The 17,884-nt window shown below is 37.3% G+C and overlaps 1 protein-coding gene across 1 annotated transcript in view; it reads left to right on the top strand.

Annotated features, from left to right (window-relative positions):
- Positions 1 to 14,854, top strand: part of plppr4a (phospholipid phosphatase related 4a) — a 30,070-nt gene extending 15,216 nt beyond the window's left edge. Inside the window, exons 3-7 of the mRNA XM_027145956.2 lie at positions 2,261 to 2,390; positions 2,918 to 3,113; positions 6,184 to 6,241; positions 8,732 to 8,905; positions 9,643 to 14,854. Of these exons, the coding sequence (XP_027001757.2) occupies positions 2,261 to 2,390; positions 2,918 to 3,113; positions 6,184 to 6,241; positions 8,732 to 8,905; positions 9,643 to 11,106 (2,022 nt within the window). The 3' untranslated portion in view covers positions 11,107 to 14,854. The remainder of the gene's footprint in view (positions 1 to 2,260; positions 2,391 to 2,917; positions 3,114 to 6,183; positions 6,242 to 8,731; positions 8,906 to 9,642) is intronic.
- The last annotated feature ends 3,030 nt before the right edge of the window (positions 14,855 to 17,884 follow it).

Here is a 17,884-nt window from a genome sequence, read left to right as displayed (position 1 = left end):
ATTTTGGAGTTCTACAAAGAACCTTTAAGAAATCCCCAAGAGGCACAATCAAAGAATTAAGAGTTCTAGATGTAAACATTTTCATTTGATCGTTTACATTTTGCACATGGACTCAGACCCTGGGGTTCAAACTGGTGAGGTTCAGAGCTCAAGCAGCTTAAATCCTCCTCATTAACTCTCTTATATTGATTCTAGTCTCATGCAAGACATGTCCAATTTAGTTCAATGCAGATTTAAGCTTCTGTAGTGTCCTTAACTGTGATGCACTTGATCAGTCGATGGAAATGTGTTTAGATGGTTCATTTGCAGCACTTTAGTAAGAATTACGGTTTGGATTCAGAGTCTTATTTGTTTTTCAAAGACAGAATATGACGAGTGTGTGTGTGTGTGTGTGTGTGTGTGTGTGTGTGTGTGTGTGTGTGTGTGTGTGTGTGTGTGTGTGTGTGTGTGTGTGTGTGTGTGTGTGTGTGTGTGTGTGTGTGTGTGTGTGTGTGTGTGTGTGTGTGTGTGTGTGTGTTTAACCCATGTCCTGTAGACACAAGACTGACATGTTACTTCCTTCCATCTCTCTATCCAGACTCTCTGTCTGCTATTCTCTCTCCTCCTTTCTATTGTTCTCTGTCTCGCCATTTTACATAAAAGATCAGGCTGTGTAAATCTGATACTGAGCCACATCTACATCTTTCTCTTGGGTCTTCACTCATTCGCTCTGCTTGGTTCTTTTGTTCTTTTGATCTGTGTGACAGATGCTTTCCTTGCTTAAGCAAATATCAAGATAAAAGAAGCGCACAATTGTGTCTTTTTTTCAATATACATTCGTCTAAAGCGAACTAGAAAGACATTTAAGATAGAATCAAATCTTATCACATAGCTGAGACTTTCGGCTTTAAATCTCTTGTTGAAAGGGTCAACAGTGGCTCTCAGAAAATCCCAAGATTTAAACTCACTTGAAAATAAAATGAATAGTTGTTTTATTTGTTTAGTTTTTAGTTTAGTTTAGCTTAGTTGTTTAGTTTCGTTGTTTCAGAGAATAGCACACACAATTCCAACAATTTTCAACAAAATCTATTGTACTTCTATGTACTTCTGCACTGGAGCTACTAGGCTAAAGTATGTTTTCTGTAAATAGCTGCGTTAAATCACACAGTTTTTCACACCGTAACATCTCACAGATCTGATTTGGTTTAGGAACCATTTTGGTCTAGAAATAGAAGTTCACCATGTAACTGGATGCTGTAAGGTTATTGGGCAGCCACCTTAGACACCCAAATTTTTGACAATAATCAGATGCTATTAAAGATAGCCTAAAAGAATGTAAATAGGACATGAACATTCATTGATTTAATAAGAAATCGAAGCATTAAAGAAAAATAGCAAGAAATAGCAAATCTTAGTCAATGGTTTGCTTTTTATTTTGGTTGTTAGCTAGAAAAAAAGTTTGTAAAGTTTATCATGGGAGTTAAAGCATATTCTTATACCTGTCAGTCATTAGCCTGACTGCACTGCACTGACACATGGACACATGACACATAGCTGTTTTGTTACAGCCCATCGTGATCCAATAACTTGTTTAAAGGTTGCTCTCTGTGTGAGAAAATAGCTATGAAGGTTTTAACTCTTTTTACCCATAAACTGATGTTCAATAGTGCCACCAGAATAGGAATCGATTTATTGGACATTTGGAACAGTATGAACAAATAAATTATTGTATTGTCCAGAATCTGATCCTAAATGAGTTAGGACTCTGTTGGCTTTCTGTCTGTGATGTGTGTGTTTTCCTCTGTTGATAATCTGACACAGAGTTTTTGTGGTTGACCTTCAAATTTAAAGTGCTTGAACAGATATTAGAAATGGGTTTAATATAGCCATTTATTTTTTATTTGTGTGTAAACAACAAACCATTTTTGGGGGGATTTTTAGGAATTCCATTAGTAGGCTAGGTAAAAACACAGAAAACTGTATGAAAAATGGTTGAGTCATATGGGGCATCTGGTAAAGTAATTTAAACATCTTTAGGCAGGCTCTGGGTATCTTTTAGTTAAATATATTCCTTGTCTGACAAAAGTTCTGCAAGAATACAGCCTAGGTGAAATATAAATAAATCGTTTTGTTGAGTATGAACAGTATTTAATTGCTGTAATTATTAACTTGACAAAAAACAATTGTGGGCTTATATACTACAGATAACGAACATCCCATCCAACACCAACTCGCATTATTATTATATAATGTCTTATCACGACTAAATTTCTCTTCACAGATTATGATCGGTGAAGGCATCCTTTACTGCTTCCAGGTCAAAAGAAGAATCAACATAAAAACCGAAGCCAACATAAATGCCGCTGGCTGTAACTTTAATTCCTACATTCGCCGAGCTGTGAGATTTGTGGGTGAGCATTTATTTTTCATGCTCATTCTTACCCCACAGTTTGTTTTCATTCCTGATAGCAAGGATATGTAACAAAGTTTATGTAATATTTACCACATTTTAACTCAGTGTGTTATTAGTTACAGTGGCTGAGTGTGTAATTAGGTATGGGTGCATGCATGCGTTGTTTTTCTGTTCTTTACATACGTTTTAATCGGAATGTGGATCATAATTCTTTCACTAGCTTATACATTTATAGTTTTAGATGGTAGTTGTGTTATCATGCGGACATTTTGGGCAGTTAGGAAGTATTTACGGATATAAAAGCAATCTGTTTATGAAAATATGGGTGTAGTTTTGAGTTTATATAAAGCTGAATGATTCCACTTTCCAGAAGGAGTGTGTATTTTTTACTGATTAGGTAACAAAATTAAGTTTGTGGCTTTAATCCTGCTGAAGACAGCCACCATTCTACACTCTCCAGACAGATGCTTCCTTAATAATTTTCCTTATCTAGGAATATACTAAAAATATATATTGTGTGTGTAGGTGTTCACATCTTTGGCCTGTGCATCACAGCCCTCATCACAGACATCATCCAGCTGTCCACAGGGTACCATGCTCCCTACTTCCTGACAGTGTGTAAGCCCAACTACACCATTCTCAACACCACCTGTGATGATGGCTCTTTTATCGTGGAGGACATCTGCTCAGGCTCGGACTCAGCAGCCATCAACAGTGGCAGGTTAGAAAGCCAACTCAGTGTCCTTGAGGCAATCAAGGAGAATTAACTCAAGGGTAAAAAATGACCAAGTACACCAAGATTATCCCTCTCTGGTAACCCTATTGTGAGCTTTTGCTTAAAAACCTTTATTGTAGAATAAAATTAATCTTACATTTACACTCAATGCAAGATTGTCCCAGACTTGGGATTTAGCTCAAGTATCTTTTTTTTGCATCTTGCAACTGCTCAGAATTATAGAAGTGTCTGAAGAATAATATGATTGTGTAATTAATTGTGACTGTCACAGTAACTGAGCATCAGCTCAAAAAAAAAAACCTAGTTAGTCAGTTAGCTTTTACTGTGTACTACCTGATCCAGCAGCAGTGTCCATGAAATACCCCATATATCCTTCCAGATGTGGGGCTGTTCATTCATTGATGCTCGAATCAGGATAGATAATCTAAAATTAAATGAACGAACATATTCAAATAATGTGCCTAATATATAAATAAATAAATTGTGTTTATAAAACAGTCTGTACCCAAGTCTGAAGATTTGATTGCAAAAAGCATGACAAGCCATGGGAAACCTTCTGACCATCCCTTAGACCACACCTTAGGCCACCCCTTAGGCCACCACTCATGCCGACCTGGGAAGTGGTTACTCAGACAGTTAATTTTCTGGGTTGTTGACAGGAAGGTTGGTGGTTCAGGGCCCAGTATTGCCAAGCTACCATTGTCTCATGACCCCACATAACTGAACCCAATTTCGTAAGCTGGGAAGAACAGTCACTGAAATGTGTATGTGTAACAATTAAAGGCTTCTTCTTCTCCTTACAAACATACGATAGCCTATTGTGATTAACCATTTGTGAAATTTGTTGAACCTGGATTATTAGGAATCAAGCAATCAAAGACAAGAGACTGTACAGTAATCCCTCACCACTTCGTGGTTCAAGTTTCGCGGCCTCAGTGCATCACTGATTTTTCAAAAATATTCATCGAAAAATAAAAATAATAAGTTTCCCAGGATGCCAGACAAAGAGAGAAACTCTCTCAGAGGCTTTGTACATACCCACGGGCACTCAGACAAGGCACATGATTGGTTCCCGGCTAGAGATCTGAGCTGATTGGCTGCGCATCATCGCATCCTCTCCCAGCTTCTTCCCTTGTTGTATCTCGCCACTCTCGTTCACGCTGTCAACTGTATCTCACGTATTGTGTTCGAAATTAACTTTTCATTAAGCCCTTACAATGCCTCCTAAGTGCCGTGCCCCTGCGAAAGATTCCTTTAGTGAGCCCAAGACTAAGAGGAAGATGATGACCATCAGTGAAAAGGTCAAACTTGGGGCCAATCCTACTTTGCAGATTTTCACCCATCGCAAGGGGCTCCGGTCCCCATTAATCGCGATAAACGATGGATCACTGTATTCATATTGTGTTATTTGTGTATCCCACAAACAGTTGAATTTATGATCTATTTGCAAGACACCTAAAAATGATCTGGATTTGTATTTGGCACACATACTTGATGTAGTTACAGGTTTTGCCGATAGGTAGGTCATGCTTAGGTAGCATATATAAAGAATTTGTGTGAAATTTTATTTGCTAGATAAAACTGCTCCAAAAGCAGTGACTGGCAGCACAAGCTCATTGCTTTTGATTTTTTAACTTGTTATATGCAGTCCTATGCAAAAGTTTAGGAACCCCTGACCATTTCCATGATTTTCATTTATAAATATTTGGGTGTTTGGATCAGCAATTTCATTTTGATCTGTCAAATAACTGAAGGACGAAGTAATATTTCAGTAGTGAAATGAGGTTTATTGGATTAACAGAAAATGTGCAATATGCATTAAAACAAAATTAGACAGGTGCATGAATTTGGGCACCCTTGCCATTTTGTTTATTTGAATACCTGTAACTACTTAGCACTGATTGGAACACACAATTGGTTTGGTGAGCTCATTAAGCCTTGAAGTTCATAGACAGGTGCATCCATGGTGTCACTGTGCATCGTTCAACAATTCAGCACACTTTGCACAAGGTGAAAAGCTGTACAGGAGAGTGATGCAAAAGAAGCCTTTGAGCGCTTGAGTTTTGCAAACGCACATTTGGACAAGGCAGCTTCATTTTGGAATAAGGTGCTGTGGAGTGAAACAAAGATTCAGTTATTTGGTCATTGCTCAGAATCTACTTGGGCATTTATGCAGAGGAACAAGTACAGTGTTCTGGAATGGCCATCCCAGTACCTAGAGCTGAAGATCATTAAACATCTGTGGGGTGATTTGAAGCAGGTTTTCCATGCTCGGCAACCATCAAACCTAACTGAACTGGAGACGTTTTGTAAGGAGGAATGGTCCAAATGCTCAGTACAGGCTATAGGAAGTGTCTAGAGGCTGTTATTTCTGCTAAAGTAGGCTCTACTAAATATTGATGTAATTTATCTGTTGGGGTGCCCAAATTTATGCACCTGTATAATTTCATTCTGATGCATATTGCACACTTTCTGTTAATCCAATAAACCTCATTTCACTTCTGAAATATCACCGTGTCCTTCAGTTATTTGATAGATCAAAATGAAATAGCTGATCCAAACACCCAAATATTTATAAATGAAAATCATAGAAATTGTCAGGGGTTCCTAAACTTTTGCATACGGCTATATGATATATTAAGCATCCTTGCCTTATAACACCATAGCGTGATCTGGATTTAGTAAAAGATTCTTCAATCTGTAGTCTGTTTGTAGGAATATAGAGAGAAGATAGTGAATGTCAGCATGCAGCATGGTTTCTTCAAAAACCCACACAGAGTTCAGTCCTGTTTCACTTGTGAAGCGCCAGCTCCAAAACACCCACTCACATCCATTTGCACTGCTCTGCTATTCAGTCCTCGACAGCCTTTCCACTCAATTGCTGGGCGTAATTATGCTTGTTTTGTACAGACATCTTGTAGGCAGACTGTCCTCACTCTAGCCAATGAAATTAATGATGAATAAAAGGTATGTAGACAAAAGATGCATTGGCTGGATGCTGGTACATCCCTTCTTGTAGATCTGTTAATATAAGGCTCTGTTTTTTTCATTGCAGGAAGTCTTTCCCATCGCAACACGCCACCTTAGCTGCCTTCGCTGCAGTGTACGTCTCAGTAAGTATTCCACTTGACTGTGTAGCCGAATCGTGTGAAAATGTACACTGGTGTGAAATTGTAAAATGGTTTGTATGCCATGCATTTTATGAAAACATCGTTTTTGGTTTTGACTCATTTAATTTTAGTCTTTTATTTCATAATTTTGCTGCCCATGTGTATTGGCCTGACACTGATCTCATGTATAAATACTGTATGTTGCAAGGAGCTTCAATATTCTAAAAAAAATCTAGCATTATATCCACAAACTACACTTGGATTTGGTAATGTTTCTCTCTCACAAGCATTTCATCATCTGGAGAATTAAAAAGTATCATAGTGAAAATGAATATGAGTAATCACTTTAAATTAATGTCTAAATAATTGCGAGAAGAAAGTAATGAGTCTCCAGTGCTCTGTAACTACGGAAAACTACTGACTGTCTTGTTTGTATACCAAATTTTCTCCCAATTTAGTTCAACAATTCCCTTCACATCAGGGGTGCAATACTCAGTTTATGTAATGGACCACATTGCATTTAGTCTATGTTCTATTGGGCAGGACCAAAAAATATAACAACATATAAATGTCCTCTTGTATGTGTTATTTCACAAAATGCAAATGGATTGAACATATTTCACCTACAAATATGTAAATATATGTCATTATTGTATAAATTATCCATCTAAATTAGTTTTTTTGTGAAGATGATTAAAGATGGATGGCATGGTTAAAGCATACCTTATTCACTTTATACTTTTTTTAGTTAATTATATATTATAAATACAGTGGCTGCATGTCAATCAGCTCACTAGTAAAGGTAGTCAGGGCACCAGGGAGTCGACCATTTGAAGTGCAGTCTCTCTCAATCGCAAAATCTACCCACTCTCTAAAAAAAATCCCACAATGCACTGCAGATCCTGTGTTTACTACGATGTTCACTATGTTCCCTTACTGGAAATGACATCCAGTAATCTTTTTGGGAAACTCTGAACTTTCTCTAAAATGTAAGTAGTTTAAAACGTATAACAACAACAACTTTTTTTAATGATTTATAAAACTTCAAGAGTCAAGAGCTTCCTGACAATCCTGTTTGAAACTTTTTTGATAATGCTAACAAATGTATATAAAATATACAATGTGATTGTTTTATAGGTTGAGTCATCAGTGTCCCAATGTGTGCTGAGCCATAGTCCTTATCAGTGCCTGAAATTGAGTACACTATGGTTCATGGTCTGAGTTTGTTGTTTATTCTGTCCTTTTGTAGAATATCTGGGACTAGCTTCACAATCTCAATCAGATTCTTAAACCATCCTGTACAGATCATACTAAACTAACATAAATTGGGTTAGAGTCGAACCTTTGTAAGGCTGGTTCTGGCACGTCTGACACTGCTGCTCTTCATAATAGATGAATAACTGGGATTTTGGTTACTCTGAGTACCAGAGATACCAAAACAGTGACAGTTCTTTTGGAACTTCCATTCATGTTATACACCTTATAAGGGGATGAGAAAGTTTTTGAGAACACATCAGTGATCATCGTTAATAAGGAGATGGGAAGACTATACCTGTACTTCTCCCTACGATAACATATGGCTGTCAGGATTGGATCTATAAGGAGAATACCTTTAGACAGCTATGGCATGTTTGTTTTGATTTAAATAAATTAAAAAGCTGACTTTGCTACCTAAGGCCTCTAGGCTCATTTGTCCTTTCAGTTAATTAGCTCAAAAAAAATTTTTTTTGGTGTGTGTGTATGTGTGTGTGTGTCTACTCTCCCGAAAGCCTCTGTACTAAAGAATGGTACTTGTGACAGTGCTAGCAGACATTGCAATTTAAATTATAGTTAGTGTTGAACTTTCAGCAATTTGTTGACCCAGGACTGATGACTATAAAAACATTTATTTAAACTATGTATGGTCTGCATAAACACATATTAATACTTTTCTCATAAATAAAGATACAAGAGGAAAAAAAAAACCTCTGCCCCAAGCCAACAGGAGGAATAAAAGTGGATACATAACAAAAAAAAAAATAATAATAATAATTTCTCTTTGATTTGCAAGCTTAACAAAACATGAAACTCCCATTTAAAGATGTTATCAAAGCAGTTTCTTAGAGCGCTTAATAACTAGCTGATAGCAGTTAGCTCAGTTCAAATTAAAACTTACTCTGCACTTACATAGTTCACATAGGAATTGGCAACATTAAGCCTTTTTTTTTAAGATTAAGATTAAGATTTTTAGACATTTTCAAATGGATTATAAGACAAGAATGTGCTATTTATTGGTGTTGGCATTTTAAACCCTATGACAGAATCTTTTCTCCCACTTCTAATTCTTCTCCATCCAATTCAGTCTTCTGCTGATTTTATTTGTTTCTATATACTGTGTGATGACAATGTTAAAATATGAAGCATATGACCTATATGTCATTATTAGGAGGACTATAGAACCTTTTTTGCATTCCTTGACATGCAAAAAATCTCCCATGTGCTTCCCCTTCACAGATGTACTTCAACGCCACCTTAACTGACTCCTCCAAGCTACTCAAGCCCCTGTTAGTCTTTTCCTTCATTATGTGTGCAGTCATCTGTGGTCTGACTCGCATCATCCAGTTCAAAAACCATGCCATGGATGTCTACAGTGGCTTCCTTATCGGAGGAAGTATAGCTGTCTACCTGGTGAGTGTCTCTGGATCACATGTCCTTTTCTGCTCTTCTGTATATGGTTATTTATAATAGCATTTCCGGTAACACTAAAGGACAATCTAGGGACATGTCTATGAAAGCTTCTATCGTGCAGTTCCTTGATTAGTGTTATAATGGTCTGAGGTGCTTCATATGTTCTCACTATCTCGGGAGCCTTGGTGCAGTGCGAAGAAACAATGCTGTGTTTAATGGGCTTATAAATAGACTCTAAGTAAATCCCATGTGGCTGCTTCTTTGCTATCCTCCCACACACTCCTCCACTCATTTTTCGGTCCTTTAGCTGTTCTGTGATCGCCAACATGCTGATTTGAGTAAAGCTGATCTTATAGCATGCATTTATGCTTCATGAAAAGACCATACCGTGCTGCTCTCTGTCCTCTGTTGCTTTTGCAGCAAGGATTGTTTGTGATGTGACTCACTAAAAAGCACTTAATCCATGAAGTCCTAACACACCTCTTACAAGTATCACTGTGATTAGACCCATCAAGCCCTTTAATGACTTTATATGGGCAGAGAAGACATTCAATTATGAAATTTATAAAGAATAGTCCTACATTTATAGATAGGTGTCTGTGTTATATTTTCATGAAAGACAGTTTTTACTTTTATGCAGAAGGCAGAAATAGAATAGAAGAGTATAGAATGTGTAAAGATCCTAGAACTGGAACTGCAAATACAGTGCTAATATTGCTTTATTGGTTCTCCTTCAGGGTCTGTATGCAGTGGGTAACTTTAAACCCAGTGAGGACACGTCCCTTCGCCAGCGGCCGCGTCCCCATTCACGTCCTCAGCCCCCACCCATGCAGATTCCCCCCCAGCCTCAGCCGATCATGCCTCCTCCTGCCCTCCGTGAGCCCCTGCGTCCTCTTCCTAACCTTAACACAGAGCCTCCACGCCTGCTCCAGCCAAAGAGTCTGAGCGTAAGGGAACGTCCAACTTCAGCTCGCTCGGAAAGCATCCTATTTAGAGGACCTCACCGTGACTCTTCCTTCAGCCTAAAGAGGGCCAGCACTGAGCTGGAATGTATCACAGCAGCTAGCCAACTGTACCAGGATAGTATGGTAACCTTTAGCAACACTCTGCCTCGTTCACACTCTATTGGTGCAGAAGATCCGGTGCCACGTCGTCACGCCGCTATCCATGCTTCAATGGATTCCACACGATCCAAGCAACTGCTTTCACAATGGAAAACCAAGAACGAGAACCGCAAGCTTTCATTGCAGGCAGGTGAGGGTCATGAGGGGGGCATGGAAGTACGCTGCAGCTCTGAACCCACTGCCATGGGTCTGGAGGGGCCACCTGGACAGTATATGAAGATGGCAGCTAGTGTTGTTCCGTTGGCTAACCACAATGGTGGTGGTGGTGGTGGTGGAGGTGGTGGGGCCAGGGTATCCATCCAGTCACGACCAGGCTCATCACAATTAGTACACATTCCAGAGGAGACACAAGAAAATGCGTGCTCATCTATGCAGGAAGACGGCGAGGAAATATGTGACGGTGGTGGAGGAATGGTTGGGAATGCAAGGTCAAAATGGATGAAGATGGCTGAGAAGAGCGCCCCCTGCAGGACTAACAGTCAGCCACGGATAATGCAAGTGATTGCCATGTCTAAACAGCAGGGCATTATTCACGGAAGCCCCAAGAGTGAGGGCAGTGCTGTCAGCCGCACAGGCTCCATCAGGTACAAGGCACTGACAGAGCAGGACCCTGGCATAGGCATTGTGCATGTTGATGCCCACCCGGAAAACAAACCCAATTTAGATGCCGGTGGGTCCTGGAGGTGGAAAGCACCACCAGAACGTGTCAGCATACGCCAATGCTTTGAGCTTAACGATCTCAACCGCAACTCAGAGAGCTGTGATTCCCTTAAGGATGGCTCTGTACCTGACATGAACAACCCTCATCATCCACACTTTCACCACCACCATTTTCACCACCCACACCAACACCATCAGGCAATCACCACCATCCGTGTGACACCTGTAGAATCGAGCAGTGAAGCTGAGGCTGCCTCTGAAACGCTTTCTCTTGCCTCCAGCCATGACTCCACCCTGCGCCGTAAAAACGTCATCCTTCTGCCTGACCGAGGCCCAAGTCCAGACAATGCCAGGAACCTGCCACACTTTTTCAAATCATCCCCTACACCTCCTCCCACTGTGACCTTCAAAGAGTGAACCTTCAAGCTCATTCCCTCTTTATGTTCCAGAGTGGCCTTGCTCTCTTACCTGACTCACAGTTCTCTGGAAGGACAGATGGGAGTCACACTGGATATACAGTATTTCCTTTTCACCTGCACTGGCTCCCTCCAACTTTGTAAGGTGGCGTTATGTATTTTTAATTTTTTTGATGTACTGTGACATTGAAGAAAGCACAAAAGTTCATTTTTTCTAACCCTTTCGCAAGGGTGGTTTTGTGGTTTAATGAAATCCACTTTTCATTTTATAATAATCGATACTATTATACATGAGGAAACTTTTTGTCGCTTATGTTCATTACCTAGCCAGTGTTTTTTGTTTTGTTTTGTTTTTCAGCTTTGATTATGCGTGACAGATAATTGTGTTGTCTCTTAGGGCAACATGGGGTGGTTTTTGAAATGTAGTTTCATACCTTATCCAGTGTGCTGGTATATTGTTCCTTGTGTAATCATTTGTAATGAAACAAATTATTACTTCATCTCTGCTAATGGCTAATAATTATCCTACACGTTGCTTTTAGGCCAGTCGGGATATGTGACTGAGTCATGGCAATAGTGTTTTCACCAAATTTTAAGACATGGCATGATGGAGGGTTGGTTCATTCTGTCAAACACACTGTATTAGCCATTCTGTTTTCACTTAGTGACTAGATAAATGCATTTCGACTGCACTGAGGAAGGTTTTGCCTTAAGACAATTAATTGTTGAAGTGCTAAAGATGAGGTTCTGACTATGTCTCACTATGACATTATACTTAAATATTTACTTTAATTTTAAATTTTCAGTCACATTAACTATATTCAATTCATATTTAAATTTTTGATTTTTTTCAGCAGTATGTTCCTCATTATGGTTTGTTTCTAAGTTGTAGGTTGAGCACACATGTAAAATTTTGTTTTCTTGCTTCGGGTTAATGGGCTAAATATTTACAGTGATGTTCCTGTGAATTCTTTTTCCTCTTCCCTGCTTCTCACCTGCCAAGCTGCTCCTCCTCTTCCTCTCTACGGGTGTTTATAATACTCCAAACAACCTTCACAAAGACTCTGGAAGAACCACTGGTGATTTCAAACTCTTTGGTTGATTTTGACACCTGATTTTTTTTTGTTTCTCTACACTGCAGGAACATTTTGCTAATAATCTTTCTTCATAGAGTGCCTCTGAGAAATTTAGAGTAAGTTATTGATTTTTTTATGTTGATTATTGTAACTTACCAATAATTGTGCAGTGTTTCCTCAATATGGTGCATAATGAGCAGACATCCTAGACACATTTAGACATTCTCCTTTAAATGAATTAAATTGCTTTTGGGTTTGTTTTTGTTTTTTTCAGGTCTGATTTTGATTTAAAACACGGTGTTTATCAGAGAAATTACCATATTCTCTGAAATTTTCTTTAACATGGCCATTTGTTAGTCTTTTACAGTACATCTCCAGTAGATAGGGTAGTTTTCAATCATATGATTGTTCATATCATAATATTATCTATCGTCTAGAGTCTTCAGCACATAAAAATGCAAACGAGTGCATTTTGAGAAAAATGAGAAAAAAGAACAAAGCATATCTTTGCTAGTTGAAATCAGCATGATATCAACTCTGATCAGACAAACAAAAACTCTTTCAGATTCTTTCTGTGTCTAAGAAATGGGATAAGGCAAAACTGTAGCAAATGCTTCAGTTTAACATACAATGCTGCATCACTAAAAGCTTAAGACTTTACCTATAACATGTGTTGTTTGTAAGTAAATATTATATTTGAATTTATACCACAGCACAGTTGAATTCTTGAATCTGAAGCTGTGGCTAATTTTCTATAACAGCACAACTCTGACAAGTAGCTGCATTTGTAATTCTTATCATAGCTCTGCAGTATACTAGAGTTGGTCTGCTCCACTAATCTGATGAACAGATTATACAGAAATTATATCTAAATCTGCTGATATTTAGAATAACATCTGTGGTACATTTTGCTTTTCGTATTTCTTTGTCTTGCTATTTGTCTCACTGTCTATTTTCACTATGGAAAAAGTCCAAATTTAGTTTAAATTTATTAAAACAAATGCTTATTATGGGCTGTCATGGCAACCCATTGCACTCTATCTAGCTGTGGCTATTTTAGTAAATATTTACACTGGTCATATTGTGTATGAATTAATATTAATCTTGTTTAGAGAATTGTTGTGTAAAAGCAATATCGCAATTGTGAGATTGTGCTGAATTTTAGCATGACCGTGCCTCACACCTACAACCAGTATTCTTGCTCGTGCGATATTTCTTTAATGCACTCGTTCTTATATTTTATTGTTTCTATAGTAAAATCTAATATAAAGGAATCGTGACACAGACATGGCGTACTTCCTCACAAAATATAATTCTAATAATGAACAGATTTTACAATGTTAACAAATAAAGAGGCTGGTGAGAGAATGACTCTTCATACTGTAGCTGTTATAATATAAGTGATGAAAGGAACAACAACAAATGTTTAAAACTTCAAATGGTTAGAAGGCATGCATTCTATTAATAAATAGTGTATTAATACTGATCAATATTGTAACAATTGGCAAATTGTGGTACTTTAAGAGGATTAAAGACTTCAGGATGTGCTGTTATAGAAAATTAATCCACTTTAGGTCATGTCATGTCACCCTGTTATGTTTTATTCCTTACAGTTTCCTTTACATTGTTACGGTATATAGAGGAAGTCAAATTCAAGATACATCCTGATTAAAGTAACTTTTTTTAACCAGATGGAATTTAGCAGCATGATTTTGAGGAGATTTACTATCCAGACAATAGGGCGTAGTTAAAGTGCACATAATTGGTTCGAGTATTGGTCAGTGAAGGCATCACTAAGAAGCGCGTCACGTTGAGACTGACACAGTGAGAGCGCACAATGAAAGAGTTTCTGATCTGTGAAGAATCTTCTAAAACTGTGCATTTCTACATTTCTATATTTCTAATCCTGAACATTGCCATATACACATTTATAAAATGAACAAAAGAAGGGAAAATACAACAATGTATTAACATCCCTGGTGTCTGCAACATGGTCAGCAGAGATGGATTTATTTAATGTACAGGATAATTTATATAATTTAGGATTTTATTTTATTTTTTTGGTTGCTGTTTGCTTTTTCATTCAGAATTAGACATAACGGATATGTGTACAGTATACAAATTTTTCAGTGGAGTGTACATTATAAAAATCAGAAGTGAGCTAATACATTTTAGAATTTTATACATGACTGTACAGTCTAAATGTACCCTATTCTAAGGCTTTAACCGGATCTTTTAACTGCATGGTCATTTGATACAGTATACTGTAACTTCAGTTTTTTGTTCTGGTTTTGTACATGATGCCTTTTAATGGTGGTGGTCAGTACATTTATGCTCTGCCATGCATTTTATTCAATCAGCTGAGTAACCACTAGATCTTTGTACCTCTGTAAATAGATATTTGTAACTTCGAGGGAGCTCATGTGGTGATGTAAATTAGAAGAGAGATGTTACATTTGCAAAGTGTTAACCTTTCATATGAGTATCTGTTTAAAGAAAGATCACAGGGTGGACATTTTTTTGAGTGCCATAAAGAAGCGTTTCTTTTATTAATTTTTTTTTCCTTTCTTTTACATAACAATGTTAAACGTGTGAGAAATGTTTTTTTTTTCTGACATATAATTGAACTTTGCAGTGTGTTTTGATTTGGGGACGATATATCTTATACATATTAAAATAAATGTTTGGTATCAAGGTTAAGTTGAATTGATTTCATTTTATACAGTTTGCAAGATAGTTTATTGATCATATTTTCCAGACTGTTAGACTGTTGTTTTATCAGGTGCTATGACTTACATAGCAAAATGACCTTTATGTTACAGTTTCTGCCTATTGTGATGGACCAATGGTTACAATTATTATTGTAGAACGAATTTGGAATATGTTAGTTGGTACCAACAATATCAGAACTCCAACGGTGTTACAACACGTTCAGACAAGCAAAAACTTTAAAGATTTAGAATGAAACATTATGAAATATTGAAAGCAATATTGAAATAAAGACTAACAATATCGGAGAGAAAATAGGGATCTCTGAAGTACAATTTTATGGTCAGTATTAAAATAAAATAAAAATGCCTTGAATATAAGCAAGGGGTAAAAACCTTGGGGTTTTGCTATTAAAGAAAACTAATGTCAGGGTGGAAAACACATAAAGACCATAATGATGGCTTTGGACTGCAAATGATCCAATCAGATTTGTATTAAAATTTTCATCAGAACATAAATGAACAGTCTAACAGGCAATGAGAGCATTAATCAGAGAATGAGGCCTATGATAACTCTGCAGACCTTGCAGAGATCCACAGCTCAGGTGGGAGAATCTGTACACAGCACAATTATTTGTCATGCAATACACAAATCTGGCCTTTATGGAAGAGTGGCAAGAAGAAAGCCATTGTTGCAAGTAAGCCGTAAGAAGTCCCATTTGCAGTATAAAACATGTTGGACATCATTTATCATTTTCATTCCACTTCACAATTATGTGCCACTGTGTGTTGGTCTATAACATAAAATCCCAATAAAATAAATTTTTGTGGAAAACGTTAGTGGGTATTAATACTTTTAACAGTCACTATTAACAGCTAGCATTTTTGGGCTCTAATTTAAATAATAATAGCAATAATAATAACAATAATAATAATAATAATAATAATAATAATAATAATAATAATAATAATAATAATAATAATAATAATAATAATAAGAATAATAAGAATAATAATAAGTCCTCTGCCTTGTCATTGACTTTTTTACAATACACTGGCACTAGAGACTCCTCCCATCGAATGTGCTGTTACTAAAGAAATGAAACTAGGACATAAATATAATCTGTGATTTGAATTATAACTAAACTACTATCAGAGCTGCTTATAAGCATTCAGGTTCAATAATTTATCAGCACTGCAGTATAACATGACTCATACAACAAAATCTATATACAGTTTTTTTTCCCTCAAGATTATGATGTGCAACTTGTATTGAGGAGTAAATTATATGGAGTCTGGAAAATATGGTTTGTTGTACCTAGATTTGCAGAATGCTTCTAATTAAATCTAAACAAAATCTGACATCCCAAAACCAAATCCAGGAGATGAGCAACACCAAAGCACATGTTGAGAAGACATGTTGAGAGTGGTTGAATGGTGGTTGTCAACCAATATAACAGCTTATTTGTTTAATGTTTAACATTCTAAAACTATTCATCCTTCCCAATCAAAATATTGAGGATGAGTTAAAATGTGTTAGAATTATGTCATCTTGGCATTTTATTTGCCTTGTAATTGCCTTCACTCTAAGGAAACCATTTAATCCTAGGCTGAACATTTGCTGAACAGTTGGTCTTACTCCTCCAGATACTTCCACAGCTCTTCCACCAGTCCATCTGTGATAGTGTGAAACGAGAATGCCTCACAGTCAGAGAAGCCATACAGCTTTGAGGTTTACCTTCACTTACTGACCTGCTCCATCAAACCTAGAACAAATGACACACATTTAGCCAGCGGTACAAATGAAGCCTTTAATATGCCTGTTTACCCACTTGGGTCTTTGTTTGCCTGCTTCTGTGCTCTGAATGTGTAACGATGGAGCTTTGTAATGGTCGCGCAGATTAAATGCACAGCATGAAAGTGCAGGGAAATTGGGTCTAGTTAAAGCTGCTGAATTCTGCCAACGGGTCTTAAGTAGGTCGGAGAGACGACCTAATTCAGAGGAGAGGACTTTCTTTTGCTGCAGCTCAATCAGCTTCCCTTAAGACCAAAGGGATTGTGTGCAGATTGAGAATATCGCAAGGGAAAGGAGACAAGACGGTACTGAGAAACTGGTACTGTTTAAGAAAAAGGAGGAAAGACAAGCAAAATAACATTAAATTCTCTGTCATTTCTACATGCTTACATTTGAATAAATGTTAAAAAAAAAATTATACTTATGCTTTAAGATAAAATCCTAAGCCTGGACCAAATTGCTAACTATTTAAAAACGGAAGACCTTTTTTTTTCGAAACCAGTCTTAGTGTTCTGCCTTAGCTACACTTTTTTACACAATTAAATGTAAACCTAATTTCCAGTTAGGCTAGGGCTTGAGATGGTTAGAAAACAAAGGTTCTCTGAAGTTATTACACACAAAATCAACTTTAATAGTAGCACCAGAAGACTTGTGCATTAATGCAATTATCCAATCATCTGACTCAAGTAGTAATGCAAAAAATCAGGTAGATGCAAAAGCTTCAATTATTTCTTACATCAAACATAAGAATGAGGAATAAATTGGATCCAATTGACACTGAAGGTGTCATGTTTGTTCGATGTCGGTTTATGTATTTCAGAAAATGATTATCTTCTGGGATTTCCATGCAAGATATCTCTTGAATTTACCCTGAATGGTGCAAACATCCACTAGTAGTAGCCAGACTGGTTCAATCTGACAGGAAGGTTTGGGTAAATTAAATAAGTACTCTTTACAATTGTGGAAGATAGAAAAGAATTTCAGAATGCACCAAATAACAACATTTGAGGAAGATGAGCTACAAAAGCAAAAGTTCATATTAGCTTTCACTCCCATTAACCAAGAACAATATTTTGAGGCTACAGTGGGCTCAGGTTCAGCAAAGCTGGACAGCTCAAGGTGAAGACAGACAAGGTTTGATTCTTTATGGACAAAAGACTCAGCAGAGATCTGGGATTGAAACACCATATTTTATGGTCA

This window comes from Tachysurus fulvidraco, chromosome 11 (genome assembly GCF_022655615.1).
Source record: "Tachysurus fulvidraco isolate hzauxx_2018 chromosome 11, HZAU_PFXX_2.0, whole genome shotgun sequence".
Taxonomy (NCBI): Eukaryota; Metazoa; Chordata; class Actinopteri; order Siluriformes; family Bagridae; genus Tachysurus; species Tachysurus fulvidraco.
This window is presented reverse-complemented; position numbering and strand designations above follow the sequence as displayed.